This window comes from Dromaius novaehollandiae, chromosome 2 (genome assembly GCF_036370855.1).
Source record: "Dromaius novaehollandiae isolate bDroNov1 chromosome 2, bDroNov1.hap1, whole genome shotgun sequence".
Classification (NCBI taxonomy): Eukaryota; Metazoa; Chordata; class Aves; order Casuariiformes; family Dromaiidae; genus Dromaius; species Dromaius novaehollandiae.
The window spans coordinates 162022229-162042366 of record NC_088099.1 but is presented as its reverse complement, the minus strand read 5'-3'; the positions used below and the strand labels follow the sequence as shown (position 1 = coordinate 162042366).

At 37.2% G+C, this 20138-nt stretch overlaps 1 protein-coding gene across 7 annotated transcripts in view; it reads left to right on the top strand.

Moving 5' to 3' along the window:
* Positions 1-20138, top strand: part of ZFAT (zinc finger and AT-hook domain containing) — a 145545-nt gene that overhangs the window by 107273 nt on the left and 18134 nt on the right. For all 7 annotated transcript variants that reach the window (XM_064507896.1, XM_064507893.1, XM_064507894.1 and 4 more), the window contains 5 exons: positions 92-179; positions 3865-4014; positions 5880-6053; positions 11412-11500; positions 15922-16060. In XM_064507896.1, the coding sequence (XP_064363966.1) occupies positions 92-179; positions 3865-4014; positions 5880-6053; positions 11412-11500; positions 15922-16060 (640 nt within the window). The remainder of the gene's footprint in view (positions 1-91; positions 180-3864; positions 4015-5879; positions 6054-11411; positions 11501-15921; positions 16061-20138) is intronic.

Sequence of the window (20138 nt, the reverse complement as noted above, 5' to 3'; positions counted from 1 at the left end):
TGAGAACCATGTATTATTAAGTGCATAATGATTGTAGTGATTACACCGGTGGATTGATAACATAATCTCTTTCTTTCTTTCTTTCTCTTAGGACAAAAAGAGTTATTCCTGTCCTGTGTGTGAGAAGTCATTTTCTGAAGATAGACTTATAAAATCGCACATCAAGACAAATCACCCTGGTAAGAAAAAAATCAAAGGAAAATTTCTCAGTCTATTGCCATAGAGGAAGAAGGGTTTAGAGTGAGCAATGCAATGTGATTGTGTTCCGAAGAAGGAGAGAAGTTGTATGTCTAATGTAACTGGCTTAGGTTAGAATTTTATTAGGTTTGCAGATTGTTAGAATTTAGAGTGGAAAAAAGTTATGGTTCCAACTTGTGTGCTGTGGAGTATGTAATTATGTGAAGCACTCTGTCGTCATCTGGAAAAGCACTTCTTTTCCATCCAAAAGAGGACTTAGGTGAATTCAAATTAAGCATTGGGAAGTCTGGAATTAGGCACAGAGGCATCCTATACCAGCACATGAGACATCTCAAGAGAGTAATCAAAACTCCCATTGGCCATATATAAACTAAGAAAAATGAGTTGATTGCACATTATTTTGTCTGCGAGTAGTTCAGCATGGTTGTAGATTAATCTACGTAAATCGCAGAGGTCCCTGAGCTGACTTGGTGTGTGCTTGGTTAGGGTGTGGCTGGGCTTTACAACCAGGGCCAGCCAAAGACTGCAGTCTGTTTAGCCACTTGCACGTGTTGTGGAGTCAAAGCTAATAAACCTCTCCAGATCCAGGGCTCTTGCTGGAACCAGCTGTGACCTAGTATGGTCAGGATTAAGCTGAAGCTGACAAGCCTAGCTGGATCCAAGCTAACCCCCGCAGTCTCATTCAGACTCTGTTTATACCTTGCTTTCTAGTGCACTGATTTATCAGTTCAAGCACAGCACAACATCAATGCACTAAATCAGTGTGCTGTGCCTGAGTAAACAGGACTTTCTCAAATCTTGGGAGCTCAGTGCCAAAGTACCAAAGTGACTAGTGTGGGGACTGATTTAAGATAGGATAGGAGTGCTTGGATAGACATGCCCACTGTTACTGTGGATAATGGAAAGCTGACTGCATTGACTAACATTTTTATTAGCTCTTTCTACAGTGATACTTATCACTTGACATAATTTAATATTAAACAGGAAAATACTGGCCATGCTCTATCTACATTTGGGGAAGGAAAAATCCAATTAAAATGTCTCAACTGCTATGGTCTTTGTCTGAAATAAAATATGATAGGTAGAACAGTCCCTTATCCTGCTTCTGCCACTAGATAGTGCTAGACCCATGTCTTAAACAATTTTCTTCACCTTGAGCTCAGACCAGCTCCCACTTTGTCTCTCTCCTTTCCAAACCTCTTTATTTGCAGACCACTCTACAACAGTGTGGTTGGTGGAGGGCTTGTCCTACATCAGGGGACGTGTCTCATGCAACAGTTTGTGATGTGGAAAGGCTGCTGTGCTATATTGTAGTCAGGAGGTATGTCACCCAGCAAGCATAGAAATTTAAGCCCAAGAGCTGTGCCTGGGGTCCAGAGATACCAGTCAACTCTGGAGCCCTGCCATGCTGAATACATCCATTTAAATGCTCTTGGACAATTGAGTGGGTATCTGAATCCTTCTAAAAGTAATTTTTAGACATCTTCCTTCTCTGAAGAAGTAACAATATAAAAAGGGTGAAATATGAATGAGGATAAAATGTGTATTGAAATATTGTACAAATTATTTAAATATATTAGCTTCCTCTGAAAAAAAAGGTGTATCAATATGCACACGTATTGTATTTTCAACCAAACACTTGTTTGAACAGTTGTTTTTACAGCTGTATAGCATAAATTTTTTGATCCAGGAAAATAGGTTCTCTTAAATACCGGGTTATAAAAGAAGTAAGGTTAAAAAAAAAAATCTACACAGCCAATTGTTTTATGTCCTCATTTTTAATTCATATATCGTAGGCAAATAGAACTTAACAACAAAATATCAGATTTATTGGATGTATTTCCATGATACTAAAGAAATATTACATCTAAGATATGCCTATGCAGTAGTTATGCAAAAACACTTCCAATATATAGAGGAGAATTCACGCAGAGCTCTTTTTGCCTATGCACCCTCTCTTTGTAATCAGAAGAAAATCCTTTATTCTTACAACATATTTAATTACAAGCTAAATAAATGGAAGGAGTCTGGTGGTCCTGGTGGTATAAACTATCAAGTACTGCAGTGGAATGAATGCAGTTGTTTTTAAAATTACAAATGGAGAAGAATAAAAATGAAAGGGAAGAAAGTATAATGTTAGAAGGAATTGAATTTTAAAAGGACATATCAAAAATTAATTTAAACTGAGACCACTTCATATTTATCATTAAAATGAGATTCCTGGAGCTTCCCTCGCCTTCCTTTTTTAATGTCATTCTGCGTGCCCTCTCTCTCTTGTCTTCCATTTCTGTTCATCGAGTAGAAAATATGATATTAAACAAAACTCCCTTCTTTTCTAGTTTTTCATAGGGGTTAAATTCTGACCCCATGAAGTCAGTGGGACAAAAATATCATATAAACTTTGGTAGAGTAGTATTTCAAACTAAATCTAGCTTTGGATTCTGGTCCCCACTCCCAGATTTTTCTGCCTTTTTGTCCACTGAAAAGGATTTAGTGTGACACTTAGTCATACTGATTTAGTCTGATTTGATACGACATTTGTTAATAGTCCTGAGACATTAGAGGAATCAACTTTCAAAGATTCCTACTAAGCAGGTATACCAGCCTGCAGTTATAGATCAAGCATCTAAGGCATGGAAAGGAAGTGAGGTTTCAGACCTTTGTCTGTAATGGTTCTTGTTTTTGCTGTGATATCTGAAATATTACATGAACTGGAGGAGAAAATTAAAGGTAAGTGTGCTTAGCTTTAAGAAGAGAAGTCTGAGGGAGCAATCTTACTGCTATCTTCAACTACCTAATGGGAGAGTAGAGATAAGACAGAGCCAGGCTCTTCTTGGAACTGTAGAGTGAAGGGACAAGAGACAAGGGACATGATGCAGCAAGGAGATTCTGCTTAGATATTAGGAAAATAATTTTTGCAGTGAAGGCGGTCAAACAGTGGAATGGGCCAGGAGGGCTTGTGGAATCTCCATCCTGGGATACATTCAAAACAGGATTGGATATGATCCTGAACAGCCTAACTTAATTATTGGATATCAGTTAAGAATTGGCCCTGCATGGAGCAGGGGTTGGACAGATGACCTCTACAGGTCTCTTCCAATCCAAGTTATTCTGAGTGTTTTGTTTTGTTTTTGTTTTATATTTTGTTTTGGGTTTGTTTTGTTTTTTTTGTTTTTGTTTTCCTTCAAAGATCCTGAACAGGCATCAGGCATCCTGATGATCATAGCTGTGATGGAAGGGAATAAAGTCTTCAGATCCTTGACATCGCTGGAATTCTCACATGGAATCTTGAATAAAGTCTTATAAAAATATTGAAGAAAATGATTTCTGTAGTAGTTTCTTGAGAAAGTTTGTAGTCAGAAAATGATTTCTAAACCAGTGGCACACCTAGGATTTGATTTCCCCCACCATTCCTCTAACAGGCAGGGACACTGAGTACCCAGATGAGTAGAGAAAGGAAGGAACATCTGAAAAGCCCTAAAGCAAAAGATCCTGAATTAATAGTGCTGTGCTCTTTGTTCAGGTATTATTTGAGTATCAGGAGGGGAGTAAACTTTTTTAAAATGAGAAATGAATCAGAATCTAGCTCTTCGATATTAGTTATATAACCTAGACCAAATTCCCTTATGTCTTTCTGTTTTTTATTACATTTTACTTTTCCCTCAGAGGTTTCAATGAGTACTATTTCTGAGATTCTTGGCAGAAGAGTTCAGCTGAAAGGACTTATTGGAAAACGAGCTGTGAAATGTCCTTATTGTGATTTTTATTTCATGAAGAATGGATCAGACCTTCAGCGTCATATCTGGGCTCATGAAGGTAAAGCTCTGGTTTTAACTTTTCATCCATATAATCAGTCTCATATTCCACACAAGTTTCACTGGCATGAAAAGGAGTTCAAATTTATTGCTATACCTGAATCAAAAACTTAAAATTTAAGCTACAGTTGAGATTAATGAATTAGTTTAATGGATCATATATGGAACTACATGTTTGCAGCATGAGTAAACAGTTTAAGCATTAAGTAGAAATTAATTAGCTTCTGAGTCCTTTTTTTTTTTCCAAAAAGTCATTCACTAACATCCTGAAAGTACTATATAATGAATGTGAGTAGCAAGTGAATTAAATTCATACTGAGTCACTTGAAACCAGTAACTTGCTGTAACTCCTCATAAATAACTGCTACTTCTTCCATATTTCTCTGAAAATATTTGGTGTAAAAATCTATCAATAAAACAATTGAAATCCTTGTTGCCTATTGGTAACTTATGTATGTATTTTAATTAAATCACACTAAGCAGGATGGATAGCTGAAATGGAGATAAGCAGTTCTGAAAAATCCTGACGATGATGTCGATCATGTATTTGACTTTCTAGAGATTAATTCCAGGAGTGTAGCAACACACAGGTTAAAAATCTCTCAGACTGAAAATGATGCCCAATAAAATTTTATGTCTACCCAACTTGTTGCTTTTATAAGAGGCAGAAGACAGCTGTTATGGTTTTTAATCAGTTAATAATCTATGGGTCAGATTGTTTCTGGCCTTTGAGCATGATTCTGGATCCTTTATCCATTTCTCTGCATAAAAGAGATAATGGGCTTTGGTACTCTCAAACTGACAGTGTGGTTCCAAAGTGTTTGTGCTGGTGCAGATACTTCAGACGTTTATACTGCTACTGTAGATTGCTTTCAAAACCTTAACTATGAGCTTACCTGCCTTTATACTGTAGCAGTTGTCTTCGCCAGTAGTATTTAATCCTTTGAGGAACTTTGATAATGCTAAATTGTAGCCTTAGAACAATTGCTTGTGTATTTTATAGAAACAGTTTGTTATGCTTGGTACCCACCTAATCTAACTAGCAGGAGACAGTGAGATGAATAGAAGTTGATTCCAAAATAACAGTTACAGTCTACTTAAAGTAGGCTATAATTCCTCCTGCTTGTAAATCTACTTTCAAGGCTGTGAATATCAGCCTAAAACTGCCAGAGCCCCATGGCACAAAGTGTTGCAGTACTTTGCCAGTTTAGATTTATTCAACTTTTCTTCAAGGGGTTTATTTTGTTCTTGTAGGCCTTCTGCTAGCTCAGATAGTTTCCCTCTCTCACTTTATGACGTGCTTTGGCTGGTTTGAAGGAAATGAAATCATAAGAGCTCATGCTCTATCAAGAAAAAAATGTGTACTGCTGAGTGATCCATTAGCAAAATTGATGCTAATTAATATTAAATCACAGCTTTGCACACTTAACTTGTGCTTACATATTAAATACCTCACAAACCAGTCCTCATAAAATAAGTTTCCACATTCTTTATTGCAGTACAGATAGCTGGTTTGTATACCGGTTACATACTAATTTATGCAGACTGGATTCTATTTTTAAACGAATAAAGGACATATCAAGACCAGAATATGAGTATTTGCTTGGTTAAATTCAGTACCTGAGTTCACTAGAGAAGTATTGTAATTCCAAAAGCAAGGCCCCAATTGTCTTAGTAAGTTAAATGATGCTGTCAAGAGCTCAGTATCATTTACTTAGAAGATATAGATTAAGTTTCTTAAATGTAAACATCCAAATTGAAATTTTTGACCTTGTTGCTTGTGTTGCTCACACAACTTCAAGTGAATATCCACCCCGTCATCAAAATGTATAGTTTGTTCATTCTGTTTTTTTTTTTTCTTTTTAGGTGTCAAGCCCTTCAAATGTTCTCTTTGTGAGTATGCCACTCGCAGCAAGAGTAACTTGAAAGCCCATATGAATCGTCACAGCACTGAGAAAACACACCTTTGTGATATGTGTGGGAAAAAGTTCAAATCAAAAGGCACCTTGAAGAGCCATAAACTCCTTCATACTGCTGATGGTAAGGGCATGTTTGTTGAATCTGAGTTTGTGTTAGATCAGTAAATATTGTGTGTACGGTAGGACATAATGAGCAACTCTCCTTTGAACACCAACACTATTTATAAATTTTGTTTATTCACAAAAGTCACTTCTCTTTGTGTAATAACTGAAAACTGCAGAATTAATTTCTGTGGAAGACAGCTGTCTCTGGAAGACTTGATTTTTCTGAAATTTTGGGTTGGCTTTATATCCCTGTATATTCTTACAGAGAACAGTTGATCTCAATGGGAATATGAAAATCAGTATGGTTCTTTGATCAGTCTCTTACTACTTTCTTCTGTGAGAGTATTTTTGAAGCTGCCAAATCCAGTAGCCCAACAGAGGCAAGGCTGCTGCAGCTCTGTCTCCTCACGTCCCGTCATTGGCAAGGCTGAGAGGGTATTCTCGATAGACACACCTGCACCATGCACATAGATGCATGGTGTATAAAATAATACACACCCACACCCACACTCACCAGTCTGGTACGGCCTTCCCAATAGCCAACCCTCAGACTCCAGTATCTGACCCAGGTTTACGGCCTCTCCAATACCTGGCTCCCAAACCTATTATCTCGCTTGCTGGCTAGTACAGCTTGGAGTTTGCTATCAAATTGTACTTACCTGCATGTACACCCACGCAGTATGCACACAGTCCAGTCTCCAGTTGCTGGCAGCTCGGGCACATGGGCTGCTATGACCCTTTGCCCCTACTCCAGTTGCTGGCACTCAGGTCTCCATACACATGCGTGCACACAGAATGGAGAGCCCCTTCACCTAGAAGAACAGCTGGAAATGGAGTTTAATGAGGACAGAACAGACTGTGCTGATGAGGCGCGGGGCATGGCCAAACAAGCACTGACAGCAACCTGGTTACATGCAGCCAGTCCCTTTTATGCCCTTTTCCCCTCTATTTTCCCATGCTTAATCCTCTCCAAACCATCTTGATCCTTTTCCCTTCACCTGCCTTTAGTCCCTCCCCTCAACACCCCATGGTTGATTTTTCCTTCCTCATTCTAGGATCTACTTGGGGTCCTTTTAATATGTTAACACCCTTTTACACCTTGCTCTTTCTTCAGTGGTCTGCAGCTCCACATTACATCTGATTTTACTGCACAGTACATGGTGCCTTTTACATATGTTGGATTCTATTTCTTTGTCCTCTTTGTTACCGCTAAAACCAGTTTTGTCCAGCTTCAAGTCTGTGTTTCTTTAACTGGCCATGTATGAGTTGTTTATAGCCGTGGAGTCTCCAGGGCCAAGCCTGTGCCCCATCTCTTATCATCCCATGCCTGTACTCCTCTGCACTGCATGTTAAGTGTCTCCGCTTCTCAAGGCCTCTGCTGTCGCACCAGGCCTGTATTTTTCTATACTACGTCGTAATGTTAGAGTCATAAACATGATTGTACCATTCAAAGATAAACAAAAGTAATACAAACTAGCCCTAGCCACCTGGTCACCTAGAGAAATCACTGCTACAGCTGAAGCTAAGTGAAACAACGCTGCAGGCAGATCAGGAAAAACTGAGACAAAGCAAGCCTGCGAAGCCTCGGTGCTGAGGTCTGCAGCCTCGGTAGGAAGCCTGTGGCCGGTTATTAGCAATGGCTGCGTGGTCGGCTCCCGGCGGTAGCCCGGGGAATCGCCAAGCAAGGGTGCTCACTTTGCTCTGATTAGGTGATGGGGGTCCTCTGCCCGTTGTCGTGCCTCTGGGCTCCTCATGGAGGGTAGCCTTTGATTTTGCCACTGAAACACATCTTCTGTCATTGCATTTGCTTTACTTAGTGATTCAGGTATTTCCATGGTGATAACAGGACATGCAAAACCAGAAAAAAGTAAAACAATAGTGTCTTTTATTTCCAAATTTGGGGTACATCAAATTAGGGTAAATGATTTAGCAGGATGAGTTTACTGACCTTCATTACGACTTTGTAGCTTCATCTGTTTGTTACTGATGTAACCTTGTGAAACCTAATTCCACTCTTTGCTGATCATTTCACTTAAATTCTTTTTTTGTAAAATTTTTGCCTGTTCATTAGCACTATCCTTTCACACAAAGCATATGCTGTCTGTCACATCTTTAGAATTTACTTAAAGTGAAGGGTTTGTTTCAGTGATACTTATTTATTTATTTGTTTTTATATATATTTATTATTAGTGGAGGATTTGTTCATTTTTAATAGATATGAAATATATTTTAGAAAGCATACAGTTACTGCCAAATTAACAAGAGTCAGTAAATCATTCCTTATTCAAAAAGTGCTTTTCAATATTTTGAAATAACTTGGTCAATAACAAGCAATGTTACGTATCCATCTAAATTATGCATTCAGGAAATTCATGATTTCCTTTATCAAATGCTCAGCTGATTCCTCGTTCGACTTTTTTTGTTAGTGGTTTTTTTTTTTTTTTTTTGGTCTTTGAATTAAATTTGAATTTGGAGCATAGTCAAATTGTATAGAAAAAATGATGTCCTTCTATGGTGCCCTAAAAAATCCCCTCGTAGGGTTTCATTTCAAAACTTACTTTTTCTTGTTTCCACGAGCCAGCATGTCCAAATAATTCAATTTGGCAATTTTTTTCCCCTATGAGTGAGTGCTGTTTCTTCAACAAAATAGGTATGTGTGTAAGTAATTAGTGCAGTTCAACCGAGGCTGCTTTGAAAATTTGGCACTTTTAAGAATAGCAGTATAGTACTGCAGGAGTTAGCCTTGTCTAGATCAGAGGTGTGGAGCGGATTTTAAATATTCCTCTTTTAACATTTGCAAGGTTGAAGCCTTGACTCTAGAGGCAATGTTATTACCAGGAACCTTTTCTATTTGGCTTCAGTTTGTCATCGTCATCTGTAATATGTGAAGTGACTGCAGCTTCCTGACTAATGCACCTCCCTTGTTGATTGATCTAAAACTCATGTTCTGTTGTCCTGCTCTTTGCACTTTTGAAAGTGTTCCAGGAAATATCCCGCACCTCTGGAAAATTTGTTTTGCTTCATTGCGAGCAGGATTTCACCATCTATGGAATCTTCAGCCGTTTTCCTCACTAGGTCTACCTCAGTAGACTCTTCATATATTTCAAACGCTTGTAGAAAATAAGATCACATTTGTCACCAGAAATGTACTGTATGATTTGTCAAGGGACTTGCAGCCTTTTGAAAGGTGACTGTTTCTCTTTGCCCAGTGTCTATTTCTATAGTGACAGCACTTTAGAAGTTCTTGCTAGCCTACTTCTGGTATTCTTCAGTAATTTCACAAATAAATGAATTTAAGAGATGCTTCAGCTGTTTCTGAGTCTTGTCTTCCTGACTTACGAATCTAGGCAGTTTTTGTTCAAATATCAGCCCTGCAAGGTCAGTTTAACTGGTGGAATATAAAGTAGTTTTCTGTCTGCTTTATTCCTCTCAACAGTGATGTGACAGAAAACAATTCAGTAGTCTAGTCTTACTACTGTTTATGATTAGAAATAAATCAGAGAAGCTGGTTTTCATTATTTTAATTAGATACTAAAAAACCTGTCTCAAGATCTTCCTTAACTGTGTTTCATGGGAGCTTTCATGCTCAATATAAAACGCATGTCAGGTAATTCAGTCCTGTTAGAGAATTCTGAAATACATCGTGACAAAATCTGACCATCTTGCTTCACTTTAAGAAGGACTCAGACTAATGATTTCAGGGCCAAAAGCAGACTCTTATGATCACAGAATCCAATCTCTTGCAGAATACAAGCCGTAACTTAATCTAATAATTGTGCATCAAATTTTTGCTGCGTTGTAGAAAGGCTGAGCAGGCTTGAATTAAAGGGGATCCATTTGATTTCTAAGTAAATTTTCTTTGTCATTAATCATCCCCTCTGTTAAAAATGTTGACTTTAATTCTAGGCTGAATGTTCTGAGCTTCACCTCTCATTAGGTGAAATTCCAATAACTGTTCGCTTGTGCCGTTGCCCTTTCAGGCTGGATGGATAGGACCTGCAGTGTTCAGGTTTGACTAGGAGGCTCGTAGACACATAAAGAAGCTTCAAGTATACAATGAATGCAACATAATACTGTTGTCTTGTTTGTAAAACTTAAAGTAGCACCTTTTCTTTGGAGAACACTCCTGAACTGCAGAGTAATATTTTTCTCATAGTTTTAAGATCGTTTTCACAAAACACTACAGATAAATTGCATTTACTCTCTTTATTGTGTTACACTGTATAGAAGACCTCATTGTGACTCAGGCTTTCACTCTGCAAAGTGCTTGACAAACATGGTCTGTCTCAAATCTTTCAGTGACTTCTTGATATCTGAAGACACAGTGTTAATGCAAGCATGTGTCCATTGTCTTCACCCCTCGTGCTGTCCACTATATAATTTTTTGCATCTCCTTATTCAGAGGGATAAAAGTTGCACAGTTACTTTAACTCCATACATTTTGAGAAGAATTTGTGCCCACTTAAAATACAGGAATACAAATTAGCACCCTATGAGAACAGGCGAGACAAATCTTGGCCAATATCCTTTCTCTTTGGTAGAAGCCAGCTACCAAAGAGAAAGCCCTGTGTAGGGCTACTCCAGAGATTTAGGTGAGAAAGGACAAAAATTCATAAGGAACATGCCAAACAGTTGTCATTCAGTCTGCTCTTGATGGAACAAAGTGTGTATATAGTTTTCCAAACTATGTAAGCAGAAATAAAATATTGGAACACAAGGCCTCTGTATTATTTGCCGTGCAAATTTTATTTTATTTTATAACATAGTTTATTTCTCCATGCATTCAGGATTAAGCCTATGTAGAAATCTCATTGAGGGTAATTTGAGTCCTTGTTGGAAGAGTAAAGCTAGATATATAAACAAATCTAGTCGTAAGAATAATATGTCATACCCAACCAGAAATAAATAAACTTAAAGAAAAGTTAAATGTATTTGAACCATAACAATTAGGTGCTTGGGACAGGATTAGGTTGAACACATGTGAACATGACCAAACATCTATCGTTTAAGGATTTACAAATGTGCTTTACGAATAGCAAAATAACTCTGCATGCAGCTGTAAATCATTGATCTTAATTGAGATCAATCTTCCGTTTAGGCTATACTATGATAATTCTATTTCTTCTTCCTCAAGTGATTATTGCAGGAGTATCTCTGCTAATTAATGCTTGTAATTTAAAGATGACAGTTGAAACCCTTTTTTCTTCTTTACTCCTCTTAGCTCTATTTAACAGAATTTCGCAGAGCAGATGCCTAACTCACAGTTCAGTTGTTCACTGTTCATTCTTACCCTTTTGGAAATCTTTATGAAGAAATCTAAGTAGTTTTCTGAACTTAAATAGAAAAAAAAATCCATTTTTTATTCCCGTTTCAGGAAAGCAGTTTAAATGTACAGTGTGTGATTATACAGCTGCCCAAAAACCACAGCTCTTACGTCATATGGAACAACATGTCTCTTTCAAGGTAAGAGAGCAAATATATCATAATTAATGACAACGCATTTAGAAATACATTAAACTTGAGATAACAGTTTAAAAACTGGGAAATTTTCCTTTTTGGTGGTAATTAGATCTTAATGTTGTAATATTTAGAGAATTTTGAATTTACATTCAAACTTTGAGATAGCACATCATAGAACAGCAATATACTAGAATTATTTTCATGAACTGGAATTGTTCATGGACAATTTATATTTAGTATCTTTACTTGCCTAAAAAGATATATATATTTTGCAATATAAGACAAATACTAGTGTGCTGTTTGACAGTCAGTCCTTGAGAAAACTAACCTAATAAGTATTTCGAAGTGTCTTATGGAAGTAACAAATTGAATCCCATACATCATTGTTGATTTCCCACCTTAATTTTCTGTGAGACTTTGCCAGTCTAATGTGCTGTAGATGAATTCATTTATAGTTGAAGAAAATTGGAGAGAATAAATTCTAAAACATTCTGATTATCTAAAATGGGTCTTGGAAAGAGTTTTGAAGCTTGTTAATGTTTCTGTGAAGTGTTTAGCTTAGAGATAGTCTTTATATTAATAAACTGTAGTTTGGTTTTATTCCTAAATCCCACATTGGTTCTCAGCATGATAGTTCTTGATGTAATGAACTGTGAAATGTTATATTCAGGAAATAGAAATGTTACTGTTTTCTATTCCGTAAGAATTCAATATTTTGTATGTATAGAAAATGTAACCCTTTATCTTGGCAATGAACGTATTTCTTGCTGAGGATATCATACTATTTTTTGTGTGCAACATCTTTCATTATCTAACAAATTATTTTGCTTCTGTAAAGAGTACATTTTAACCATTCGTAATAAGAAGCAATGCTATGTAGCTCCCTAAAGCAGAAAGGAAGACACTCTTTTGATTTACAGTTTAAATTTTGGAAGACAGACATATAAAAAGAAAATTAAGCAAGTCTTCTAGACAGATGAGACATTTTGAACAATATTTTTTTTCCTGATTTTATAGTTTTCTATTGGAGTTGTATCTTTTTACAGGATTTTTTGTAAATGGAAATATATTATTTTTATCTTGTAATGGCTAATGGGACAAGAGGACTTAGAATACAGTTTTTGCAAAAGAGCTGGTTCCGACCTCAGGATAGGTTGTGGTGGTGGTGGTGTTTACTTGTCTGTAGAACTGTTGACCCAGCACCTCTGTTCAGTCCTCTGTTTCAGCCTGCATAAAAGTTCAATGCGTTGTTAAGAGAGCTGCCAAACACTGAAATAGGCCAGTCAGGAGTCAAAGGGAGTTCAAAACCAGTTTGTTAGTAGTGCCTTGTCTCCTATATACTACATATGTAGCACTCACGTAGATTTGAAGGAGAAATAAGTGAAGCAGAAGGTAAGACAAAAGATGGCGTGGTTGGAAAGACAGGCAGATATAGAAAGATGTAGGAAGTAGCAGAATAGGTATGGATAACCAGAGATGAACTGAATTAAGGGTTAGGAAGACTATTGGATCATAGTACAAGAAGCTGAAAGGCGGTGGAGACTAAGTAGTTTAGAAGCAATTCAGAAGAAGCTGAATATGACAGAGGAGGGACAGGTTAAAATAAAACCTGCATTGATATAAAGGTTAAAGATTAACTTGTTTTGGTATATACTTACTGTTCACTGATGCTTGTCAGGTTGTGGAAGTGCTGTTTTTACATGTCTTCAGTAAGCTTTTTTTGAATAGCTTAAACAATGTATATTTATGTTGAACCTTTCTTTGCTTTTTCTGTGTCTTTAAAGTCTCTTTTGAGAAGAGCATTTCTAATTGACATTATCATTTAATATATTTTCAAGAACATCAGGATTGACATTTCAAATAAAAAAGGAGTTCCACTCAGATGTATCTATCATTCATTCATTCATTCATTCCTCCATACTTAGAAGCATTGTACTTGCTTGCAGAATAGCATGAAAATCAGTGATGTGTGCATGTTCTTTTTAACTAGTACCAAATTCTAGTGCTGAGTCTTTCTGACTCATTTATTGCAATATCAGTACTGGGCAGTGTTATGATTGTAGGATACATTTGGATAATTTGCATTGTAAAGAATATTGTCATTCAAATTTTTAACATTTTTTTCTTAATATTATGTATCTATTGTTGCTACAAGCATGTTTAAAGATTTCTGTAACTGTAAAGTATCCAAGGGCCAAGGTGTTGTTCTGTCTTCACAAAAAATTTTCAAATTGTCATCCATATTCATTTATGCTTCTGTTTCAGGGGCATCATTGGTTACACAGTAGTATAATCCAAGTGTCTACCAGCATCCATCTGCTTGTAGTCTGTTTCTTCTGCTGTTTTTGTGGATCTTTCTAGTCAGCATGTGGAGAACAAAAAGCCTTTTAAAAATCAGGAAAAAAAAAACTGACTGCAAATTTCAAATAACTGTAAGGGAAACAATGTTAAAAGTTACTTTTGATATTGCATTCTTAACTTCTATGCGGCTGTACTAGACTTTATATTGACATTGATCTATAAGCAGTCAGCACATGCTTGTCAGACAGTTCTGACCTTGTTACAGTCTCTGATATAATGAAATTCGTGTTTATAGATTCGTTTGAATATGTTTCCATAGTAAGTTACTCTGATGTCAGACTGGCTTTATGTCCTGATGAATAAGGAGGGGAACACAGGCATATACAGAGAAGGCGGTTTGACAATGAGTGTGGGACAGCCCTCCCACTGCTGTTTATACTAGCTCAGGTCCATCCAAGTTTGCACTGAAGGCAGCGGTAGTGTAATAAAGCTGCTTTTGCACCACTATCATACACTGTGCTCAAAACAGTCAACAGGGACATAAAACAGCCCTTCTTCAACAAGGTTTTTAACTTTGCACACAGTGGTGAAGCTGCAAGAGTAATGGGTATATTCTTCTTCTTGTTTATTCTGTGCATTATCATAGTGCTCAGGCATTCTGTTTGCACAGAGCTATAGGTATTGTGCCATTAACTGTACAAAGTCTGACTAAAAAAACCCCAATCGATATGTGTCCTCCCCCCAATTTGCAATCCTGCTATCTGAAGGCAGACAGTGTATACTACATGAAAATGTGATGAGAGTGGCACAAGAACACAGCACAGTGCCCGAAAGAATTCCGTATTATTTTCTTCGAAATGACAGTTTCAGCTAGAGAAAAGGAGAGTATTCCTTTTTGAAAAATAGAATAGCTGAATGTTAGGGCATTCTCTGAACTGTAAGGTTATGGCAACCTGAATACCATTTGTCTGCCTTATTTTCGCTGCTTGGAGCCTGAAAGAAGGTCATGAGAAACAGCTTGAGGGGCAGGTTCCAGTCAATGGACCCTGACTGGAGACATTTCCCTGCTTTAAGTCCGGCTGATTCATAAACGCTCCTGTACCAATGTGTGGGGGGGCATTTTGCATCCGATTCTGAGGTACTTCTCCTCAAGGACTTCCATCAACGTCTGCATTCCATTTCAGGACCCTAATGCTTCTGTCTGGCTTTACATACCTGTTACATACCTCAGTCAAAGGGTTATTCTCGAAGGCTATCTCTAGGTACTAAAGCTTGTAAATTTTTTTCTTTGGTAGTTTCTGTCCCTATCAGTTGATGGGAAATGTATGGTGTAAAATAATTTTTAATAAAAATTCTACTATTATCTCTTGTAGGAATTTGCCTTTTGAGTGTGTTTGCTATGTTGATCTACTGCTGAAAAGGTGTTCCCTTTCTCTGAGCTGCAGACATGTTTCACAGCCTTCTCTTGCATTGGAACTGGTGCTTATTGAACCATTTCCAGGAACTAAACCAGCAAAAAATGAATCACTGTACTTTGTAGGGTTACCTTTTTGCGAGGTCGGTTCCCAAAACTAGGTCACCAAGTGGTAGGATGAATGGAAGTGCCAGTGAAAGGGAAGCAGTTGGGAATATGTTGAAGAGGGAAGGGAAGAGATCAATCCTGTCAGTTGGAGGTATCTATTAAATTAGATTGGCTGTACTGTCATATTGTGCCTGCACTGATTTTAACTCCCCCTTTCAAGACCAAAGTTGCTTAGCATATAGCAGCTGAGAACCAGATCATTTACTTGTAGTAAATTTACTTGTAGTAAAAAGCCTTTTGCATGGTCAGACCTGTGATCATCAGTTCTGAAAACATACAGCTCATGCAATTGTGAAAAGTAGGTAGCAATTTTGTTATCTTGAAAATACTTGGTGTCTTACACATACTAAAAAGTACCAACTTCTGGGTAAGTTTTAGATATAGCTTCCATTTATATAGCATTTTGGAAGGTCTCCTTAGAAGATGTGTAAACCAGGAATGAGTATAGTTTCTGTGGATCAAACTGTTGTGACTTAGATTTGTTTCTGGAGGGAGCCAGGACATCTATATTATGTTCTAATGTTCTCCTTTTTGTTTCCAGCCTTTCCGTTGTGCGCATTGCCATTATTCCTGCAATATATCTGGTTCCCTGAAGAGGCATTACAACAGAAAGCATCCTAATGAAGAGTATGTAAATGTAGGTTCTGGGGAACCTGCAGCAGAAGCACTTATCCAACAAGGTATATTTCCACCATATAGAACTTTTTTTTTTCTCTCTCTCTGAAGCAGACTTGATGTAAAGGTGAAATTTTGTGACATATGCTTTCCTAAGTTTATTGGATGCTATGTGAAAAATCACTGTTTCTTTTTAATAGTTCTGAAATGGCCACCTTTTACATATCATTCAGCATCTTTGTTCTTGGATTTATAAGGGCGGGTGAACTGAAGTTTTGACTGACCTTGCCTATACCATCCATTAAGTTATATACATTTATCATTTTCCCTCGCTTGTCTCTTTTCATAAATAAAGGATCAGTCTCTCTCAAAATGTATGATTTACTGTTCAATTTCTATGACAGTTTTGTAAGGTTGAACAAACAGGAAAGAGACTGAACAGTAAATGACACCAAATTATTCCCCCACTAGACAAAGGAGGTAAAAAAAAAATTACAGATAGAATCAGTTACAAGTAAAAATATTGTAGGTTTTATATTCTGGAATTTTGGATGCATATTGTGAATGCCTCTTTGGGTCTAGGAGTAAGCAGTAAAGTTCTGAATGTCTCTGGTAATAAATTTAAGAATAGCCTAATTACATGTTTAGGTATATATTAGTCAAAGCATTCTGTGGAGGTTTTCAGGCACATAGACTGCACTGAAGTTCCCAGTGCTTGGTGCTTCTCCATAGGAGCCAAGCATCAGACGTCTTACTACCTTCCTTTATAAAGATTGGAACCAGGTGCACAGCTTTTCAAAAGACGATGTAAACGGCCTCTTCTTCTTGCTGCAAATAGGTGGATAAAAATGATGCATAGACTTGACTGAAGGATCAGCTCTGCATTTTTGATCTAAAATAGTCTGTGCTACTTTAATCAGTTGATGTGCCGATTTCAGCACAGAGGCCTAAGGTAACAAGATAATCCTGCTAAAAACACCTGGAGACAAAGGCAGCAAGGTTCTCAGGAAGCATCCAAAATTCAAGATTAAATAAAGAGCCAACGGGATGGCAAAGGAAAGCGAAAATTAGATTGTAATAGTTTTCAACAAATTTATATAGTAGCAAAAAAGTTATATTCCTGGCTGCTATTGTTTTTGTTTATAAATTTCATCCTAACTGAAGTTCTATATCCTTCTGAAAAGATGGTTGATGCTACTAGTTGCTTAGTTTCTGAGATTTCTCCTTCATGTAGGTATCACAGACTGTAACTCATTCCTTGCAGGGCAGCTCAGTGTCTGGATGCTAGCAAAGGAGACACGTGCAAGTTGTCTGTTTCCCAAAAGAAGTTTTGCTGTTGTATGCTGGGCAGATGAATCAAAGCAAACAACTGACTGTGCAATACCTTGCTGAGCATAAAATGTAATTAGAGATTCAGGAAGCACACAGCACATGCAGTTCTACTGCCTAGTGTGGGCAGAAGTGTGGAAGAAGAGGAGAAAGCCAGATTGCATATTAGATTGTTTGGGTTGAAAGTGTTTTACTGGTTGGTAAAGCTGAGTTTCTTGCATCATTTCTGATAATTTTAGAAGGTGTTTTCCCTATTTTTGAATAGAAACTACAGGTCTTTTTTAACGTCTTTTGGGATCTTTAGACTTTTTTTTTTTTTTTTTACAGAAGAATAGAGAGCAGAATAATGCTATGATAATAGATAATGAACAGAGCATAATTCTTCTAAAATGACATTATTTCTAAAGAGCATTTTCAAATTATTCATCTAATAAAAGCCTTTATCTATCAAAGGCAATAATACATGTTAAAATAATACTGAAATTCTGACACAGAGAAAGACATTCAAATTAAAAGCTGAGACTCCCCCTTTAAACTTGCACTATAGTGGAGAGAAGCACAGCTGCATTAAGGATAAAACTTTCAGCCTGTGTTATTTTTAATGTGACATTTCTTGATTTCCTTTTGTCAAAAGAAATCAGAAATAGTTTAAAAAATAGTAGATCTTTGTCTACAAATTTCTGAACAGGCACATATAGTAGGATTTTATAACTGTTTTTATAGATAGTGAAGGCTGTCAGAGAAACCACAATTGTTTCCAAGAGGTAATATTTACCTGGGCTATACTCACAGGTCAATGTCCTGCAGTGGTGTTCGTGAAGGCAGAGCTCTGCAGCATGGGGAACTTTGTTTAATTTACAGAATATCTGAGTGCTGCAAGCATTTTATTCTCCATAGATGCTCTTAAGGCTAAGTTCCTGAGATTGAATTTTCTTGATGTGAAATTAAGGATCATATTGGTAGTGTTTTAAATAAATAATATTAAGCATAGGGCATTTAGGTCTCCCTCTCCTTGGGGGGCCAGAAAACTGCACTTCTGAAAATAATTCTTTTCCACTGAAACAAACAAACAAGTTTTTCAGAATGCGAGATGAATAGTCTTAGGCTGAAGATATTGTAGTGAGATTAAAGAGAACAACCTTTCCATTTTAACTGTGATAGACATGCTTTCATCCCTGACCTCACGTCCTTCTTTCTCCTCGCCTCCTTACACAGCATTTATATACCAGGTGCTTGCACTGCAGCGTTGTGCCAGCTTTCCAGATATTCATGTGCTGTGTGGGATTTTAGAGCAATGAAGAGGCTTGGGAGCAGGACCCTGTCATGAAGAAAGCCATGTTAGAAGGTGCACTTTTCCCAAGTGCAGCTTAGTTTGACAGCTCCAAGTCCATGCTCTGTGACCCATCATGTGCAATATCACACGTTGGCTCAAATCAAAAATGGGGGGCCTGCAGATTTTCTATCATACTACAGGCAGGCCAGTTTTTCCTGCCTGGGGAAAACGGTATTCCTTGTGGGAGACTAAATTAATTGCAATTTACATCTGGAGTTGCTAAACATGAGTGCTATTGAAGTAAATAGAAATATTGCTGAATTTGGTATCATAAGATAGTGTGTGTCTGGGTCACAGCACAAACAGATCAGTGTGGACATATTATGCAGGACAGCAAGGATGGCAGGATGTACCTTTGTGAGCTGGTTGGGTCAGCAGCTGCAACTTGCTGCCTGACTAGCCTCTATGAAGTTTCAATTTACCATATTCATAGATTTGAAAGCAATTTTTAAAAATTACTCATGCATTTGTATGAGGGAAGAAAATTCTTCAGAGCTGTTATTAAACAAGTCCTTCAAAATTAAAGGACCACAGACAAGTATGAAAGGGGGAGATGACCAGCAAATGAAAGGGTTTGGGAAAAAGAGAAGGGAAGATAACAAAGGTTAAAGTCTAATAGAATGTGCCTATACTTTTTGTCCTATTATATATTGCTTGTTCTTACTTGTCCACTGAGCTGAAGATGAGTTGCCTCACACTTGCTCATGTTTTTTCTCTGCTCTCCCTACCCGCTTATGGCTGCATTATGGACATTGCAAATACCTTGACTGGAAATATTTATGGTATATGAGTATAAACTAATAGACTCAAGATTCCTAGAAGTGCTTATAGAATAGGAAAGATAGCATACTAGTTTGAGCAACTGCATTGGTCAGAGATGGACAGCAGTATTTCATTTATGGGCTTATCTTAGAAATTTCGATCAGCCATAATCAAAAAAAACAATCCTTTTTTATAGAACTCTGTGATATGACATTTATTCATTAGTATTTTAAAGTAATAAAGGAAAATAAATGCAATGAGAATGCAATGTAATCTTCACAGGGGACAAGAGTATCATGTATGCATTACCCTACAATTTGATTTTTGTTTGCTTGTTTGTTTGTTTGTGAGACCCAGTCTTCTTGCTCATTTGATAGCTTCCTTTTTTAGCTCAATTTGCCTTGTGGTGCTGGGCAAGTCACATCTAATTTTTTTAATAAATTGTTTCTTTTCTCTGTGTTAATTTTCCCTAACATCCATTGTTTTGTTTAGGTATTTCTGCACTCTCTGGAAGAGGGCTTTTATATTTGTGTTCATGCAGCAACTTGTACAATGCATACCTGCTTTGGGGCCTCTATGCTATGTTAGACTATTATCATCGCATGCTTTACTTTAGTGTAAGATAATAGTTGTCTTACTGAGATGTTAAGCCAATAAATGAGACTTGGAGAGCCCAGATTGATGCCATGATGAAAAAAAGTTATAGAACTATGTATTAT